Source organism: Vulpes lagopus, chromosome 3 (assembly GCF_018345385.1).
Source record: "Vulpes lagopus strain Blue_001 chromosome 3, ASM1834538v1, whole genome shotgun sequence".
Taxonomy (NCBI): Eukaryota; Metazoa; Chordata; class Mammalia; order Carnivora; family Canidae; genus Vulpes; species Vulpes lagopus.
In genome coordinates, this window is record NC_054826.1 from 64159376 (window position 1) to 64176725 (window position 17350).

The following is a 17350-nucleotide window of genomic DNA, read 5'->3' on the forward strand; positions in this document are numbered from 1 at the left end:
AGGCAGATGCTCAACCTACTGAGCCACCCAGCCAACCCGACGACTGTAGGTTTTAATGACAGGGTAGATAGTTTCGTTTACTGAGTTGAGGAAGACTAGGGAAGGAGTTTGGGAATCCAAGGTTCTATAAAAGTCGGATGGCAAGGGTGCAAATAGAGCCTTCTATGATTCTTCCCTGTACCTCCTGCAGAGCACATACGCTGCTTTTGTTCTGCTCGGTTCCTCTAGTTTCCAAGGACCTGAGTGTATAGAAACGTGTTCTTTTTGGCCTACAGGGCTCTACAGAGAGCTGCAACACCACCACAGAAGATGAAGACCTTAAAGGTAGGTGCTGGCCCTTGGTGGGGAAGGGACCCCAGCAGTGTCCCAGGTACCTTGGTTCCAATGGGGCACCTGTCTTGTCTGTCCCCAGAACTGAGAATGGTGCCTCCTTATACTCTAGGAGAGGGCTTGGCAGAAAAGCTACTTTCCATGGGCTAAGATGTGAGGTCCCTGTCTGGCCTGGCTGGGCAAGAGATTTCTCTTCTTTGACCCCAAGTCTGGAATAGCTAAACTAGAGCTTTTCCTGGGCCTTTCTGGGGCCAGGGCTCAGAGAACTGTCCCTGTTGCTGATAAGGATAGGACATCCCAGTACAGAAAACATCCTGAGTCCCTGGAGCAGTAACCCACAAATGGAGTGAGTCATTAGTAGGGTGACCAGTCGTCCCGATTTCCCTAGGCCTGGAGCAACTCCCGGCATGTGGAACTTTCAGCTTTAAAACCGGAACAGTCCTTGGGCACATTGGGATCAGCGACTATCGTCGCAAAATCTTGGCATGAATGATGGAGTCAGGACCACATTTGGCCATGTCCTAGTGGTCCTGTGAGGACCACCAGCCTAAGCTTGGGCCTGGCCAGAGGGCCAGGGGGTGTGGGAGGGTGTGGCAGACCAGACCAGTGGGAATTTCTGTCCTGCTCTTTGGTTCGGCCTCCTGGGATTGCTCCCTTTACCATCAGTAAGTGACCTGAGGCCAGGGTCGCAGAAAAGTTGCAGGACAGAGCTGAGAGAGCACCCCCAGGAGCAGTAAAGGGGCACTGAACCTTTGGAACCTGAAAAAAATAAAAAGCATAAACATATAAGGGAGTTAAAAACAGTACTTGTAGGGCTGCTGGGATTAAGGCCAGAGCAATTCAGTTCTGGAGATGCTGGTGGAGTAAGTGGCTCCTTCATGGCTCTTGACCTTGTAGCCTAGCCCCCTGTGACATCTTCCCCGGGAGCATGGGTACCTGTACAGGCTGTTCAAAGGCTCCTCTGAAAGCCACAAGCCCAAGTCTGTGCACCTTCCTGGGACTGTCAGCTGGGAGGCCTCTCTGGCAGAGGTGGCAGCGTGGGATGTGGTCCAGTGTCCACAGCAGCCCGAGGCGTTGCCTTGCCCCGGCTCTGCAGTGCCACGGGCTTGGGTCCTGTCTGGCTTGCTCGCTCACCTGCCTTGTTCTGTTTGTTTTGGCTGCTCTGCCTTGCCCTGCCCTGCCCTGGCTGGCTAGCTGCCCCGCTCCGCACTGGGAATGGCAGCTCGGTGCCTGAAGGACGGAGCTCCCGGGACAGACCAGCCCCCTCTGCAGGCATGCAGCCCCAGCCTTCTCTCTGCTCCTCAGCCAGTAAGTTTGAGGGAGGCACAATCTGGCTTCTGTCTCCCTGGCTCATCCTGAAGCCCCTCAGGGATCCCCCCAGAGCTGTCAGCCCAACCTAGCTGTCTATCTCAGTAAGCTTGGGGAGCTCGGCCTCTGCTGGGTGGGAGAGCTGATTGGAGGTGCCTTTAAGGCCAGGCAGGGGCCCCTGGGACCAGGGCCCAAAGACATCAAGAGTGGGTGGAAGAACATGGTGGGAAGGAATAGAAAGCCCCTGGGATATTTGGTGGGCCTTGCCTCAGCAATGAGCCAGGAAGAAAGGCCAAGTCAGAAATCAGGTCAAAGGTGGTGGGAGCGGGGGTGATGGTGAAATTGCTGTAGCCGAGAACCATGTTGGGATGCGGTGTTGCCTGAGGCTCAACATATCCTACTGAGAGCATGAGGCTTGGGGGAGACACACCTGAAGTAGCTTGAACCTCCCACAGCCTCAGCTTCCTTATCTATAAAGTGGGAATAAAATAGCACCTACCTCAGAGCTCTGTAATGAAAAAGACATGAGATAGTAGAATGTCTAAGTTGTGTCATGTAGAGAATGCCTTTGTCTGCTTCTTTTCCTTCTACTGTCTATCCTTTTAGAGTTTATCAACACGATCCTCTTCACCCACAGGGCCCCAGTCAGGTCCTACAAATGGGTTCAGTGGGGTTGGAGAGGGAATGTGTGTGTGTGTGTGTGTGTGTGTGTGTGTGTGTGTGTGTGTGTACACACGTACCTGCTTGCCTCTGGAAAGTGGATAGAGCTTGTTTGTTCCCCCAACATGCTGCTTACTCACCTGGAGCTGTCTACGTGACAACGCTGGTGGCTGTGGGGCCCCCACCTGGTCGTGTCTTTGGCTGTGCTGTCCTCTCCCAACTGTGCCCCTCGGCTGTGCTGTTCTAATGCTCGCATCTGTCTTGCAGCCTCTTGCTCCTGTGAGGAAAGGCTTGTAGCTTGGGCCAGCCCGGGTCTCTGGTCAGGGTTAGCCTGAGCTCAGTCTGAGCCCTCCTTTACCCTAGTGTTGCTCCGGCTAACAGTGCTGTTCCCTGTCAGTGAACTGCCGATGAGTGCAGGGTACCACCAACAGTTCCTTCTGCTTTGGATAGCATGGGGGTGGGGGGGCTCTGAGGGCTCCAGTTCTGCCTGCCTGTCATTCTGAGCCTTGTCTTGGTTTTCTTGAGGGACACATCCTGGCATGAGAGCTAGTATGAGATTTAGAGCTTTTCCGAGGCTCGTCCAGGGTAAATGGAGCCATCTCTCTGGTGAGAAGCTCCGTTGAAAAAGAGTGTTTATAGTACCAAGATCCTTTATCCCAGAAAAGCCCTGTGGAGGAGATGAGCAAGGTGAAGAGAATTAAGCATCCATCCCAGGGCTCTGTTCATCCTTTTAGAGCCCTCATCACTGGCTAGGTTCTGCTCTCAGGCTGGCTGTTGCCCAGGGCTAGGTTCTGGACCACTGAGTGAGGGTTGGGGGTGGTGTGGTGTGGTGGAAACTGAGACCTGACTGAGCCCCTTCAGGTGAGAGAAGTAATCAGGCAATGGAGACAGCCATATCAGGAGATGCTTCTTCTAGAGGCTAAACGTGCTGGGGATGGGATACACGGACTCTAGGCAGAGTATTAATGATGGCTAGCCTCCTCAATTGTAAAAGACAAGAGCGTTTTCTGCATCCTACTTGTTGATGGAAAGGGAGATAAAGGCCAGAGAACCATAGTGAAAGGGTGGGCTTCAGGAGGAGGGGGCCATTAGCTCCATAGACAACAGAGAAGGAATGAAGAGAAAGTGGGCTCGCTCTCCCTGAAGAGGGCCTCGATGTTAAAGATAGAGATCACAGGGATTCTCTGAAGGATTGGGGAGGGCTCTCTGTCACTTAGGAAGTAAATTGCTGGATTTTTTTTTCCCTCCACAGTGCGAAAACAGGAGATCATTAAGATCACAGAACAACTGATTGAGGCCATCAACAATGGGGACTTTGAAGCCTACACGTGAGTAGAGACCCATTTCCTTGAGACCCACGTTGTCTCTCGAGGCCCTCCCTTCTCCCCAACATCAGCTTGTACCCTGGGAAAAGGGAGAGCTGGGCCTTGGGCACAATGTCAGAATTAAACCCCAGGCCCTTAGGCTGGCCTCTCTCCCGGGTAGATACCCTGTGATAGTATCCCACCCTGCCATGGGGTCCCGGTGGCGGACCCTAAGATCTTTGTCATCTTGTTGGGCCTAGCCCATAGCTGACCTGCTGCAGGACAGACACCACGGACAAGAAAGACAGTCTTCATAGGAAACTGACAGGCTGCTTTTCTTTCTGCAGGAAGATTTGTGATCCAGGCCTCACTTCCTTTGAGCCTGAGGCCCTTGGTAACCTCGTGGAGGGGATGGATTTCCATAAGTTTTACTTTGAGAATCGTGAGTGGGTTCGTGCTGCTGATATACTCCTGCCTGCCCCTTTACCCCCTTTGCCTCTGTCCCTGCTCACCTCCTCTTCCCAGATGCCCGCTTTTCCCTTATTTGACATGCTTGGCTGCACCCTGGTCTGTGTATTTGCCTCCTTGTACCCTGAGGATGGTCTTAAACTGACACCTTTGAAGGACCTGCTCCAGAACCCCACGTGTCCCTTCATTCTGCAGCAGCTCGGTGGCAGTGCTGGTTGCCACAGTCAGGGTCACTATTTCTCTAAGCCTCGCCTCTTCCCATGAGGACTGGAAACCACTGAGATAAGGTTGAGATGATGTCAGCAAGTAATAATGAAGCTCTCTATCTACAGGTTTCACAGTAGAGGAAATTAAAACCAGGATAAGAATGTACAAGCAAGTAGCAGGGCACTGGAGGTGATTTATGAGATCAGAAGTTGTGGCTTGGGTCCTCCTGAACACAGAGGGAGACAGTCCTGGCTGAGGGGCTATGCACTCTGCACTGTTCGTGGAAGTCCCAGGGATAAGATGATGACTCACCACCTCCTATCCTTCTCTCCACTCTCTAGCACCCTCCTCTTCCCTATTTTTTTTTTTTCCTTTTCTTTCCTACTTTATCCTGGGCCTTCCCCATCCTGCCCTGAGTTTTATTTTGCCACTGTTTTCTCTACTAACTACCATCCTCTCCATGCCTCAGCTTCAAATGTAAACCCTTGGCTACCTAACTAATTCTATTAGCCAGAAACAGTTTCAGAGTTCATAGAATCCCTAGGAGGGTCTCAGGTAGCCCCTATCCAACATTTGAAATGAATTAAAATGTGAATCTCATTAAAAGCAACTCCATCTGCAGTGCTGGCTGATAATGGCAAAACTTCTTTTGGCTTTCCCCCAGAAGAACCTGGGAACCCCAGGAATATCCTGAGCTTGGTGCTTTGGTGATTCAATTTTAACTTTGGACATTTTTTTTTTCTAAATCACAAATCCATTTTGAAATCTTAAGCTCTTGATTTTGCTCTGCAGCCAATTAGGGACAAGCCAACCCTTAGGAAATCTAAACATCAGCCCGGAAGAGTGGAAAGATCTTAGGCTTTGTTAAAGAGTCAGATGATCTGAGTTCAAATGTTGTGTGATTTGAGCAAATTACTTAACCTCGTTGAGCCTGTTTCATTATCTTATAATAAAGATATTGACCAAGAAATAGAGCTTATGTATGTAAAACCCCAGCACAATGTCTGATTAAAGTAGCAGTTGCTATTATCCTCGTTCTCCACCTCTTTCTTCCTTTTGGATAACTGAGACTTATTGTCCTGAGATTTCCTGGCCTCTGGTGTCTGCGGGACTTAGAGACTGCCAGAATGGTTGCTGGAACGAGGGGGAGACCTGGAAGTGCAGGCTGGGAGGAAAATCCGTGCCTGGGCCTGACGCCCTCCTACCTCCTACATTTTGCCTTGCCCCCTGCAGTTCTGTCCAAGAACAGCAAGCCCATCCACACCACCATCCTGAACCCGCACGTCCACGTGATTGGGGAGGACGCAGCTTGCATCGCCTACATCCGCCTCACCCAGTACATCGATGGGCAGGGTCGGCCTCGCACCAGCCAATCGGAGGAGACCCGGGTCTGGCACCGCCGGGATGGCAAGTGGCTCAATGTCCACTATCACTGCTCAGGAGCCCCTGCTGCACCGCTGCAGTGAGCTCAGCCACAGGTGCACCTGGTAGGGGGGGTGTGAGGTAGGGGACAGGTGGGATCAGAGGTGGGAAAGTCACACTGGGGGAGGAGATCTCGACCATCTCAGAGGCGTGGCAAAGGCGGGCAGACAGACTTGTGTCTGGCCCCAGGACTCCAAGTTAAGTTGGGTGACTTTGAACAGGTTACTTCCCTACCCCAAGCCTCAGTTTCCTTAGCTGTCAAAAAGAGAGAGAAAGTGGTTCCTATTTCTGTGAGTTGTGAGGATTAAATAAGATACTCCTAAGTGAAGCATTTGCTCTCAGCAAATGTGAAGTGATGTTATATTTAAATGCTAGCTTCTCCCCCATCCTCCACCTTCTCAGGCAGACTTGGCCATGTGTATAGTGTGTTTAAGTCCCTGGAACTCATCTGTGTGCTTATTGTCCTTTGTTCTGTTACCACATCTGTCCTCTTTGACAGGGGCATTAGGAGATCCCAGCCGGAGGTCAAACCTTCGCAGCCAGTGGCTCTGGAGGGCCTGAGTGACAGCGGCAGTCCTGTTCGTTTGAGGTTTAAAACAATTAAATTACAAAGCGGCAGCAGCCAATGCACGCCCCTGCATGCAGCCCTCCCGCCCGCCCTTCGTGTCTGTCTCTGCTGTACCGAGGTGTTTTTTACATTTAAGAAAAAAAAAGAAAAAAAGATTGTTAAAAAAAAAAATGGAATCCATACCATGATGCATTTTAAAACCACCGATAGCCCTTGGGCTGGCAAGAAGGCAGGAGTTTGTGTGACACCCGTCCTGGCATGAGCAGCCGGCTCACCCACCAGCCTTGAAGAGGTGAGCTCGGCCTCTGGCCTCCATGGACTTGGGGGGCCAGGCGAGAACTCTTTCAGAGCTCTGGGGGCTGTGATGTGATTGCAGCCCCTGAGGTGGCCTGCCTGCCCCAGGTCTAGGAATGGACTTCTTCTGAACTTGCATAGCGCCTAGAATGAGGCTGATGAGAACATCGTGGCCGTCAGACCTACTTGGGAGAGAATGCAGAGCTCCCAGCCTGCTGTGGAGGCAGCTGAGAAGCAGTGGCCTCGGAACTGAGGGACTGAGGGCCTGGACGTTGCTATACTGTTCCATTTAGTGTAGAAGGGAAGAGAATTGGTGCTGCAGAAGTGTGTCCGCTACAAAGCTGATGAGAAACCTCGTGTTAGTCTGACATGTACTCACTCATCCATTTCTATAGGATGCACAATGCACGTGGGCCCTGATACTGAGCCCTAATACCTGCAGCTGGGAAGAGGGAGGGGTTGCTGCTTTGCTTTGTGTTTGTTTTCTTATAACTTAGCAAGGAGAGAGCCACGCCCTGGTCAGGGCTCCCTTTGCTGCCTTTGGCAGTTCTGTTTCTGTGCTAATTTGGACCATCCTTGTCTTGCCTTTTCATGGTGGTGGTCCCCGTGCTGACCCTCATCTGGGCCTGGGCCCTCTGCCAAGTGCCCCTGTGGGATGGGAGGAGTGAGGCAGCGGGATTGAGTTGATGGTTGTTTCTATGCATTCAGGCTGCCCTCAGGACTGCCTCCCTTCTTACTCTTCCCTTGCTGCACGTCCATCTCTTTTCCTGTCTTTGAGATTGACCCGACTGCTCTGGCAAGAAGAGGTGTTCTCTTTAAAGAGGCCTCTCTACTGACCACCTGAAGTATATGACTTACTGCTGGACAATCTGCATGGGCATCACCCCCCCTCACCTGCATGTACCCAAAAGAGGTGTCCAGAGCCAAGGCTCCTACATTCATTGTCCCTCTCTTGCTCAAGGAGTTCCATTCCTGGAGGGAAAGATCTATACTCTAAGCAGACAGCAGAGAAGATAATGGAGGAGCAATTGGTCATGGCCTTGGTTTCTCCAGAACAACTGTGCAGACTTATATGCACAAATATCTGCACTATTGGGGGAAAGGTGGGTAAGCCCTAGCTTCCTGGACTACCTTCAGGGGGCACAGGAGCTGGGAGAAGAGGCAAAGCTACAGGTTTACCTTGGAGCCAGCTGAGAAGAGAGCAGATTCACAGGTGCTGGTGCTTGGGTTTAGCCAGGCTCCTCTGAGCACCTCATGCATGCCTCAGCCCCTGGGCCCTCGCCCTTTCTTGCCCTGCAGCCTGCAGTACCAGCACGCAGACGCCTTCACCACAGGGTTTGGTTTTGCTGGCTTGAAGAAAAATGGTCTTAGAGTTCATTAAGACCCATAGCTTCATATGGCTGCTCCAGCCCCACTTCTTAGCATTCTTACTCCTCTTCTGGGGCTAATGTCAGCATCTATAGACAATAGACTATTAAAAAAAAAAAATCACCTTTTAAAACAGGAAATGGAAGGCATTTGATGCAGAATTTTTGCATGATGACATAGAAATAATTTAAAAATAGTTAGTGTTTGTTCTGAATGTTGGTAGACCCTTCATAGCTTTGTTACAATGAAACCTTGAACTGAAGATATTTAATAAAATAACCTTTAAACAGTCCATTGTGTTACTGCTGTTGGAGGCTGATGGCCAAGGGCTTAAGATTTAGCAGCCTGGGTTACAGGGCCCCAGACGGAGACATGTAGCTTCTCCCACTCCCTTGGGGCCCGTTTTAGAATAAAAGTTCCTCACAAACTCCTCAGCCTCCAAGCAGCCCGCCCGGCTGGCTGCGGCGGCCAAGGCGAGTCAGGCTGGGGAGCTACGCTGCGGGCCCGCGACGGTGGGCCGGGGTCTCGCCCCGCCCCCGGCCCCGCCCGCGTCAGGGGCCGCCCCGCCCCCTCGCCCTCCGTGGGCCCGCTCGGCTCCCCCTGCGCCAGGCGGAGTGGACGAGCCCGTAGCCTCGCCCCGCCCCCGCCCCGGGAGCCCCGGCGCCCGACGCTCGCCGGACTGTGCCACCGGGCGGGGAGGTGGGGGAGCGCCTCTGCGGGCGGAGCGCGCGGCCCGCCGTCCGGGAGGCCGAGGCTGCCCAGGGCGCTGCGGAGGGCGGCTCGGCTGCCCGGCAGCTCAGCAGCGCGGCTGCGAGGCGCGGACTCCGCGGGGACCCGAGCGGGCGCCGCGAGCGGCAGCGCGCCGCCTCCCCCCCCGGGTGGCCGCGGTGGTTGGGCCCGGCTGCGGCAGAGCGTTCGCTCGGAGATGGCGGAGCCGCGGCGACGCGGCCAGAGGCCCCGAGAGCTGGGAAGCCGGGCAGCCCCGGGACGCGGCGGAGCCCGGGGCCAGCGGGGACGCCGCCTAGTCCGCCGGGTGAGCCGCCCTTGAGGGTAACCACCCCCACTCAGACTGTGGCCCCCCCCCCCCCCCGCGGTCGCCCGCAGTTCTTCCCCTCACACTTCCCCTCAGTGTTGCCATCATCACCACCCGCGGGCTTGTCCCGGGCGGCCCTCGGCGCGGCCCCGCGCTGCCCTCTCCCGCGGCCCTTCCACCCGCCGCCCTCCCGGTTGCCTCAGTGCCCTCGGTGCGGGGCTCCGCCTTCCCTCTGGGCTCTCCCAGCCCGACGCCTGCGTCCATGTCACCCCCGGCTCTCCTCAGCGCGTCCCTTGCCCGGGCTCCCGGCTGGCGCTCCCTTGGCGTCCACCTGTGACCGCATGTACCTCCTCCGCAGGGACCCCCCCGTCCGGGCCCCCCCCCCCCCGGTGCGCCAGCCCCGCATCCCGTCGTCGCTGCTCGGCGCCCCCTCCTCCGCCAGCGGCCGCTGCGCTCGTCTCCCCGCGCGGGGGCCCCCAGCCCCGCCTTCCCGGTCCCTAAGCCCGGGTGCTGTCGCCCAGCCCAGGCCCGGTGACCCCCGCGGTTTCTGCCCCCAAGACCTCCCGGCGCTGCCCACACGCGCAGCACCCCTGCCCCGTGTCCCTGCTTCGGGGTTTGCCATCTACCCCAGTAGCTCCCGGGGCGCCCCTTCCCTGAGTATCGCTGCTGCTTCTAGGTGTGAAGCCGACATGCAGCGGTTTACGAGCACCGGCTGTGGAGCTTGACGGGCCTGACTCTGAAGCCCTCCACTCACTGGGCTGTGTAATCCTGGGCAAGTTACTAAGCTTCTCTGGACTTAAGATTACTCCTGTGTAAAACGGGGATAATAATAGTATCTACTCCTTACCTACCTCCCAGGGCTGGTGTGAGCGTTAAATATTTGGAAAGCTCTTAGAAGAATGTCTGAGGAAGAGTAAGCTCTCAGTAACTATTTGCTGTTTTTCTTATCATTAATGGGTGAGACACCCTGAGTGTCCACTCCCCCCCCCCCCGCCCCCGTGATGACTTCTCACTACTCCGTTTTCCCTTCAGTTTCCTTTAACTCTTGGGATTTACCCCTTCCCATCAGCATTTTGATCCTCCCTGAGCTTTTTTTTTTTTTTCCTCTCACGTCCATTAATTTGACCCAGGCCAAAGCCCAGCTCTTCTTAAATTATCTCCCAATTCCAAGGAACCCTGTCTCTGCCTAATCACCCCTGAGATGTGTGTGTCTGGGAGGGGGGTAATAGAGTAGGATTGTCAGTCATTGGCCTTACGAGGAATGGCTGAGCTGGAGAGAGGAGCAGTAAAGCTTCTAGAAGCAGTCTATCTATTTAAGAAAACAGTCTCCAAAATTAGGCCTCCCTGAAACTGTTTTCTGATCACACTGTCCTTACCTCTCTCTTATTGGTTGGATATGACTTAAGCTCCTGTTGCTCTCATCCAGCCCCACTCAGTTTGCTGTTTTTGAAACAGGCTTCAATCCCTCGTGTCTCCACAGTTTAGCTCAGGACCTTCCTGAGCTGTTCAGTGATGAGGATATAGTATCACCTAGGCTAAGTTAGGAAGGAAAGCTAAAGTGATAGAGAGAGAGACTCTGGAGTCAGCTCTCCGGGTTATCTCAGGCCCCAGTGATGTGGCCTGCCCTGGGGCTACATTTTTGTCACCTCTCTGACACTGGTGCAGGTGAGGTGAAGGGCAGGGGCTGAGTAATTTTTCACAAGCAATGGAAAAGAGAGTTCCCAGGTTCTGGATTTGGAAGTGAATTGACTGATTACTTAGCAGCATTTCTCTTGCCTCTTCAACTCCCCCCACCCTAGCGTCCTCCTGACTGCAAGTTCGTTAGTGCTTTTAGCTTGTGATGTTGGGTTTGATTGATGAGGAAGATTAACAGACTCATGAGTTTCCTCTTATCTGATATTTCGTTGGAGCACGGGACTTGTGGGGCTTTCCGTCCCTCCCTCCCAGGCCGACAGAGCTCCTGCTGGCTGACCAACTGCTCAGTCTTGGGCTGGGAACTTTTTTCAGAGCAGGTTCATTTTCAGCCTCCTGGACTGTTTGATCTCTTGTTGAGATTTATTCCCTTCCAAACCTTGAATATACTGCTCTAGCTCAGAAATTAGCTCAGGAAGGGGAATTTAGACAGTGTTTTCAGAAAGGGAACAAGCTATGAAATGAAAGTATGAGACTCGGATTGTGTTGTTCTTCTGCAGGAGCTTTTTTTGGAAAAGAAATCATCCTGTGAGCAGGAGGTAAGAGAGATGCGTGAAGAGGGTAATGGATTAAAGATACACTTTCAGGTGGAGAAGTAACCCATTGATTTCTCTGTCTTATAAATAGTGAGAGCAGAGATGATGAACTTTGTTAACCTTTGATGTGAGGAGCTCAGCAGGACGGAGAGTGGAACCTCGCTAGATTTGCATCCTGAAGCCATGGAGCAGGGGGCCATGGTGACCTGAGACCAATGGACTCTGTCCAGTTGCCCCTTATTGCCCCTTCTGACTCCCCTACCCTAAAGTGAGGGTACTTGACTCCTGCTTTTCAGGGGACTGACCCTGAGGAAATCCTTTTCCCTTATTTTCCTATCTTTCTACCCTCCTGAGAGAGCCCCAGCCTATAGAACTCCTACCTCCCATCCCCTGAGGTAGTCCCCATCCCTGCCTCCCCTTCCCCACCCCCTCTCCCCCCCGCCATGCTCAAGCTGTGGAAGGTGGTACGCCCAGCTCGGCAGCTGGAACTGCACCGCCTCATACTGCTGCTGATTGCTTTCAGTCTGGGCTCCATGGGCTTCCTGGCTTACTATGTGTCCACCAGCCCCAAGGCCAAGGAACCCTTGCCCCTGCCCTTGGGAGACTGCAGCAGTGGTGGGGCAGCTGGCCCTGGCCCTGTGCGTCCTCCAGTCCCGCCACGGCCCCCCAGGCCACCAGAGACAGCCCGAACTGAACCTGTGGTCCTTGTATTTGTGGAGAGTGCATACTCCCAGCTGGGACAGGAGATTGTGGCCATCTTGGAGTCTAGTCGTTTTCGTTATAGCACCGAGCTAGCACCTGGCCGAGGGGACATGCCCACACTGACTGATCATACCCGTGGCCGCTATGTCTTGGTCATTTATGAAAACCTGCTCAAGTATGTCAACTTGGATGCGTGGAGTCGGGAACTGCTAGACCGGTACTGTGTGGAGTATGGTGTGGGCATCATTGGCTTTTTCCGAGCCCATGAACATAGCCTACTGAGTGCCCAGCTCAAGGGCTTTCCCCTTTTTCTACACTCAAATTTGGGGCTCCGGGACTACCAAGTGAATCCTTCTGCCCCCCTACTGCATCTCACACGCCCCAGCCGCCTAGAACCTGGGCCACTGCCTGGTGATGACTGGACCATCTTCCAATCCAATCATAGCACATATGAACCAGTGCTTCTTGCCAGCCTTCGGCCAGCTGAGCCCCCTGTGCCAGTACCAGTGCCTCGCCGGACCCGGCTTCCCACTGTCATACAGGACCTGGGGCTTCATGATGGCATCCAACGGGTGCTCTTTGGCCATGGCCTTTCCTTCTGGCTCCACAAGCTTGTTTTTGTTGATGCTGTTGCGTACCTCACTGGCAAGCGCCTCTGCCTAGACCTTGACCGCTACATCTTAGTAGACATCGATGACATCTTTGTGGGCAAGGAAGGTACCCGCATGAAGGTGGCTGATGTTGAGGTCAGTCTTTTTCCTGCAATTTATTTCCTTAGAAGCTGTTTCAAGCTCTATCCTATCAGACTACCTACCCTGACTCTGAGCTTGTCATCGGTATAATCTCTGCCCTTTTCAGTCAGGAAGTACACTGCTTCTCATTTTTCTTCTGTTTAGTGTGCTCTCATGATTTCTCATGTTCCTGCCACCTTTTCCAGGCTCTGTTGACCACCCAGAACAAACTCAGGACCTTAGTCCCCAACTTCACCTTCAACCTGGGCTTCTCGGGCAAGTTTTATCATACTGGTGAGTATTCTTCTGCCCTCTCAGCATATCAGTCTTAGTGTAATCTGTCCCTTCACTGTTCATCTTCCTGGGTAGACAAGTTGGAGAAAAGGGGCAGGGTTTGGGATCAAAATGTTGTGCAGAGCGGGCGGCGGATGTGAATTTAGGTTAGCATGGTTGGCTGGAAGACAGGTTAGCGGGGGGACAGATAGGCTTAGGTAGGCAGAGGTCAACAATCTTGTCCAAAGAATGGAAGGTGGTCAGTATTGTTACGGAACAGAGGAGGGCACAGGGCCCAACTGGCTGTGGTCAGTGGTCAGTGTGTGATCATAGGGACAGAGGAGGAGGATGCAGGGGACGACATGCTGCTGAAGCACCGCAGAGAGTTCTGGTGGTTCCCCCACATGTGGAGCCACATGCAGCCACACCTGTTCCACAATCGCTCCGTGCTAGCTGACCAGATGAGGCTCAACAAACAGTTTGCTCTGGTGAGACACTTGGATCTCGTCCCCATACTTTTGCCCAAAGATAATGCTTCCTTTTCAACCTTCCCCTAATGGGTACCCTTTCCCTACCCTGTCCATTTTTCTTTCCGTGGAGGCATCCCCACCCTCTTTACCCTCTACTCCCTAAACCTCACCAGGTCCTGGTGAGAGTCTATGCCATTCCCAGGAGCATGGGATTCCCACGGATCTGGGGTATGCTGTGGCCCCCCACCACTCGGGTGTATACCCCATCCACACGCAGCTCTATGAGGCCTGGAAATCTGTGTGGGGCATCCAGGTGACCAGCACTGAGGAGTACCCCCATCTCCGCCCTGCCCGCTACCGCCGTGGCTTCATTCACAATGGCATTATGGTGAGGGACCCCCAACACAAACTTGAATCAAACTCCTATGTTTAGATAACCACCACCCTGCATTGACTTCCATCCTATCAACTTCTAGTACAAGTTTACATAATATGGGGTAGAGGGGTAAAACATCATAGTGCACATACTAGGAGTTTTACTGGTATAACTCAGTCCTCTACAAACCCAAGGAATCATAATGCTGTAGGACTTTTGTTCCTTATCTGCTTTTCATTCCACCTTTCAAATCTCATCTCTCCCCCCCCACACCCCCTTCTTCTAGGTACTGCCACGGCAGACGTGTGGCCTCTTCACTCACACAATCTTCTATAACGAATATCCTGGAGGTTCTCGTGAACTAGACAGGAGCATCCGAGGTGGAGAGCTCTTTCTGACAGTGCTGCTTAATCCGGTAAGGTGCTGAGAGGAAGGGCTAGAAGACTGGAGGGCCGAAGTGTATGGAAGCTGGGACCTTTGCTTACCAAGCCTGATTCTGAGGTGGGGTAGGCTCTCCAATTCTGACATGCAGGCACCCCCTTACAGATCAGCATTTTTATGACCCATCTGTCCAATTATGGAAATGATCGGCTGGGCCTGTATACCTTTGAGAGCCTGGTGCGCTTCCTCCAGTGCTGGACACGGCTGCGCCTACAGACCCTTCCTCCTGTCCCTCTCGCACGAAAGTACTTTGAACTGTTCCCTCAAGAGCGAAGCCCCCTTTGGCAGGTATGGGTGGAGCTCAGGGTGACCAGAGATGTGATGACGGTGGGGAGGAAAAGATTAGACATCTGATTCTTTGCTTCATCTTCAGAATCCTTGTGATGACAAGAGGCACAAAGATATCTGGTCCAAGGAGAAAACCTGTGATCGGCTCCCCAAGTTCCTGATTGTGGGCCCCCAGAAGACAGGTGAATCATCCCTAGCTAACTTCTCTTTACCTGCCTTACACCCAAAGGATTCTTTGGCCAAAGAATTCCCTTCACATACCCACTCCTCCTTAATCCAGTTTCTTAAGACAGTGTTTCTTAATTCTGGTGGTGCATCAGAACCATCTGTGTTTTGTTTTGTTTTGTTTTAAAGATCCACAAGTGAGGGCACCTGGGTGGCTCAGTGGTTGAGTATCTGCCTTTTGCTCGGGTCATGGTCCCAGGGTCCTGAGATCAAGTTTCATGGGGAGCCTGCTTCTCCCTCTGCTTATGTCTCTGCCTGTGTGTGTGTGAGAGAGATGAATAAGTAAAATATTTAGAAAAATCCACAAGTGATTCTGATCCAGTCAAGGCTGAAAACTATTCTAACACTTCCCTGGGCTTCTCTCAGTCTTTGCATCTCTCATTCTAGTTTGTCCAAAGGGGATATTACTACCCAGAGTAGTTATTTTCTCATCTCCTTAAAGTCCATGTTGTTGATCTGGTTTCTTTCCCACAATAGCCTGAACTTTCTCTCCTGCTTAGGGACCACAGCTATTCACTTCTTCCTGAGCCTGCACCCAGCTGTGACTAGCAGCTTCCCTAGCCCCAGCACCTTTGAGGAGATTCAGTTCTTCAACGGCCCTAATTACCACAAGGGCATTGATTGGTGAGACTGGGACCCTTGGAATGTTTCTCAGAGGAACACTCCCTTCCCTCAAAATACCCCGTTCCAACTTCCACTAGCACAGATGTTTGGCCCCTTCACTTTGCAAATTCTCTGCCTCTCATCTGTACTACTTCCTAGGTACATGGACTTCTTCCCTGTCCCTTCCAATGCCAGCACTGACTTTCTGTTTGAAAAAAGTGCCACCTACTTTGACTCAGAGGTTGTACCACGTCGGGGGGCTGCCCTCCTGCCACGAGCCAAGATCATCACTGTGCTCACCAACCCTGCTGACAGGGCCTATTCCTGGTATCAGGTGAGCCTGAAACTAAGGATACATTAGGGCTTAAGTGAGGGAAGTGGTGACTGCCAGAGCGACAGAAGGAAGAGGGTAGGGAAACTAAGCCAGTCGCCCTGGGGAGGGGTTCTTATGCTGTTTATCCACACCAAGGTTTATCCAGACCAAGAGTAGGGCAGAGTAATTCTCTCAAATCACCCATCCCTTCCCTTCCTATTCCTTGTCCTTCAGCACCAGCGAGCACATGGAGACCCAGTTGCTCTGAATTATACCTTCTACCAGGTGATATCCGCCTCCTCTCAGGCCCCTCTGGCACTTCGCTCCCTGCAGAACCGCTGTCTTGTCCCTGGCTACTATTCCACCCATCTGCAGCGCTGGCTGACTTACTATCCCTCCGGACAGGTACAGTCCCCCAATAGACCCTGTTGGGGTCCCCCTTCCCTTCCTCTTCCTTCAGTCTAGAGGCTTCTAAGGAATACAGAAGAAACCACATCCCTGTCCCTTTAGTTGCTGATTGTGGATGGGCAAGAGCTGCGTACCAACCCAGCTGCCTCAATGGAGAGCATCCAGAAGTTCCTGGGTATCACACCCTTTCTGAACTACACACGGACCCTCAGGTGGGAGAGTATGACCCAGGGGAGGAGGAATCTGGGGGAAATGGGGAAGCAGGTTGACCATGTCTGTTTGGAAGAGATGTGTGTCCCTGTGAGCTGGGAGAGGTAGTGTACATTTCTGGGGTTTGAATTTCCTTCCTCCCTACCAACCAGTGGCCTCTTCTTGTCAAGCAGGTTTGATGAAGATAAGGGATTCTGGTGCCAGGGACTTGAAGGTGGTAAGACTCGCTGTCTCGGGAAGAGCAAAGGCCGAAGGTATCCAGATATGGACACTGAGGTGAGTAAAGCCTGGGACGAGATATCCCTCTCTACCTCTAAGATCTCATCCTTGTCCCACTCCTTACCATTTCTGCCTCCATTTTTCTCCTGTTAGTCCCGCCTTTTTCTTACGGATTTTTTCCGGAACCACAATTTGGATCTGTCGAAGCTGCTAAGCCGGCTTGGACAGCCAGTGCCCTCATGGCTTCGGGAAGAACTGCAGCATTCCAGTCTGGGCTGATGTCCGGGCCTCCTGTACCAGCAAAAGCCCCCTGCTTCCCTAAAGGGCAAGCCCAGAGCAGGGCCCACAAGGGGGATAGAGTGGCCCAGCCCCTGCCCCTTCTACCTCAGTGGCCCCCAGGCCTGGGATGGCTGAGAAGGGAAGGGCAGTCCTTTCCCACAGCTCTGGGGTCTTATAAAGGGGCTTCCCTTGATACCCCACATCATGGTACTAGGCACCTTTGACCCATGGTCTTGGAAGGTGGGCAGGAATGAAAGGGTCCAGGCAGGGTGTAGAGGAACTTATTAATCCAGTGATTTCCCTCTTCATCCTCAGCAGTATATCTATCTATACCTGACTATGGGAGGGACCCCCTACTGTGGGATCAATGGGATCTACCTGTGGCCCGGCCTCCCTAATGTCATTCACATTGAATGGGGACGAGGCCGGACAGTGGCTCATAGAGCTAAGTATGAGCCCTAGCTGTGGGCTAGAAATGTCCTTAAATAAACATCCTTATTTTTCTGTTTTGTCTGCCTCACTGGAGTGGGAGGAACTTAGACTAAAGCAAGTATCAGTCTTTTCCCCCACCCCGGTTCAAAGCTCATCTGCACGTGAAGGGAAAGAAGGCAAAGGCCCAGGC

At 53.0% G+C, this 17350-nt stretch overlaps 2 protein-coding genes across 28 annotated transcripts in view; both read left to right on the plus strand.

Annotated features, from left to right (window-relative positions):
• CAMK2G (calcium/calmodulin dependent protein kinase II gamma) overlaps positions 1–8221 on the plus strand; it is a 54843-nt gene extending 46622 nt beyond the window's left edge. For 10 of the 23 annotated variants that reach the window (XM_041748132.1, XM_041748131.1, XM_041748134.1 and 7 more), the window contains 6 exons: positions 276–324; positions 1525–1638; positions 3551–3626; positions 3950–4044; positions 5511–5755; positions 6199–8221. In XM_041748132.1, the coding sequence (XP_041604066.1) occupies positions 276–324; positions 1525–1638; positions 3551–3626; positions 3950–4044; positions 5511–5743 (567 nt within the window). In that variant the 3' untranslated portion in view covers positions 5744–5755; positions 6199–8221. The other 13 variants (XM_041748139.1, XM_041748150.1, XM_041748145.1 and 10 more) reach the window with 4 other exon arrangements.
• Positions 8222–8836: 615 nt separating this feature from the next.
• Positions 8837–17232, plus strand: NDST2 (N-deacetylase and N-sulfotransferase 2). 5 transcript variants are annotated; one of them, XM_041748227.1, is made up of 16 exons: positions 8837–8962; positions 9639–9875; positions 11155–11193; positions 11282–12638; positions 12830–12917; positions 13230–13384; positions 13569–13754; positions 14029–14157; positions 14289–14471; positions 14557–14653; positions 15197–15320; positions 15459–15633; positions 15847–16017; positions 16123–16232; positions 16404–16506; positions 16603–17232. In XM_041748227.1, the coding sequence occupies exons 4-16, from the start codon at positions 11634–11636 to the stop codon at positions 16726–16728; spliced, it is 2652 nt and encodes an 883-aa protein (XP_041604161.1). In that variant the 5' UTR covers positions 8837–8962; positions 9639–9875; positions 11155–11193; positions 11282–11633; the 3' UTR covers positions 16729–17232. The 5 variants fall into 5 exon arrangements, with proteins under 5 accessions (XP_041604161.1, XP_041604160.1, XP_041604164.1 ...); XM_041748226.1 differs by having other exon boundaries at positions 9639–11193; XM_041748230.1 differs by having other exon boundaries at positions 9639–11193; positions 16123–16195.
• Positions 17233–17350: the final 118 nt, after the last annotated feature.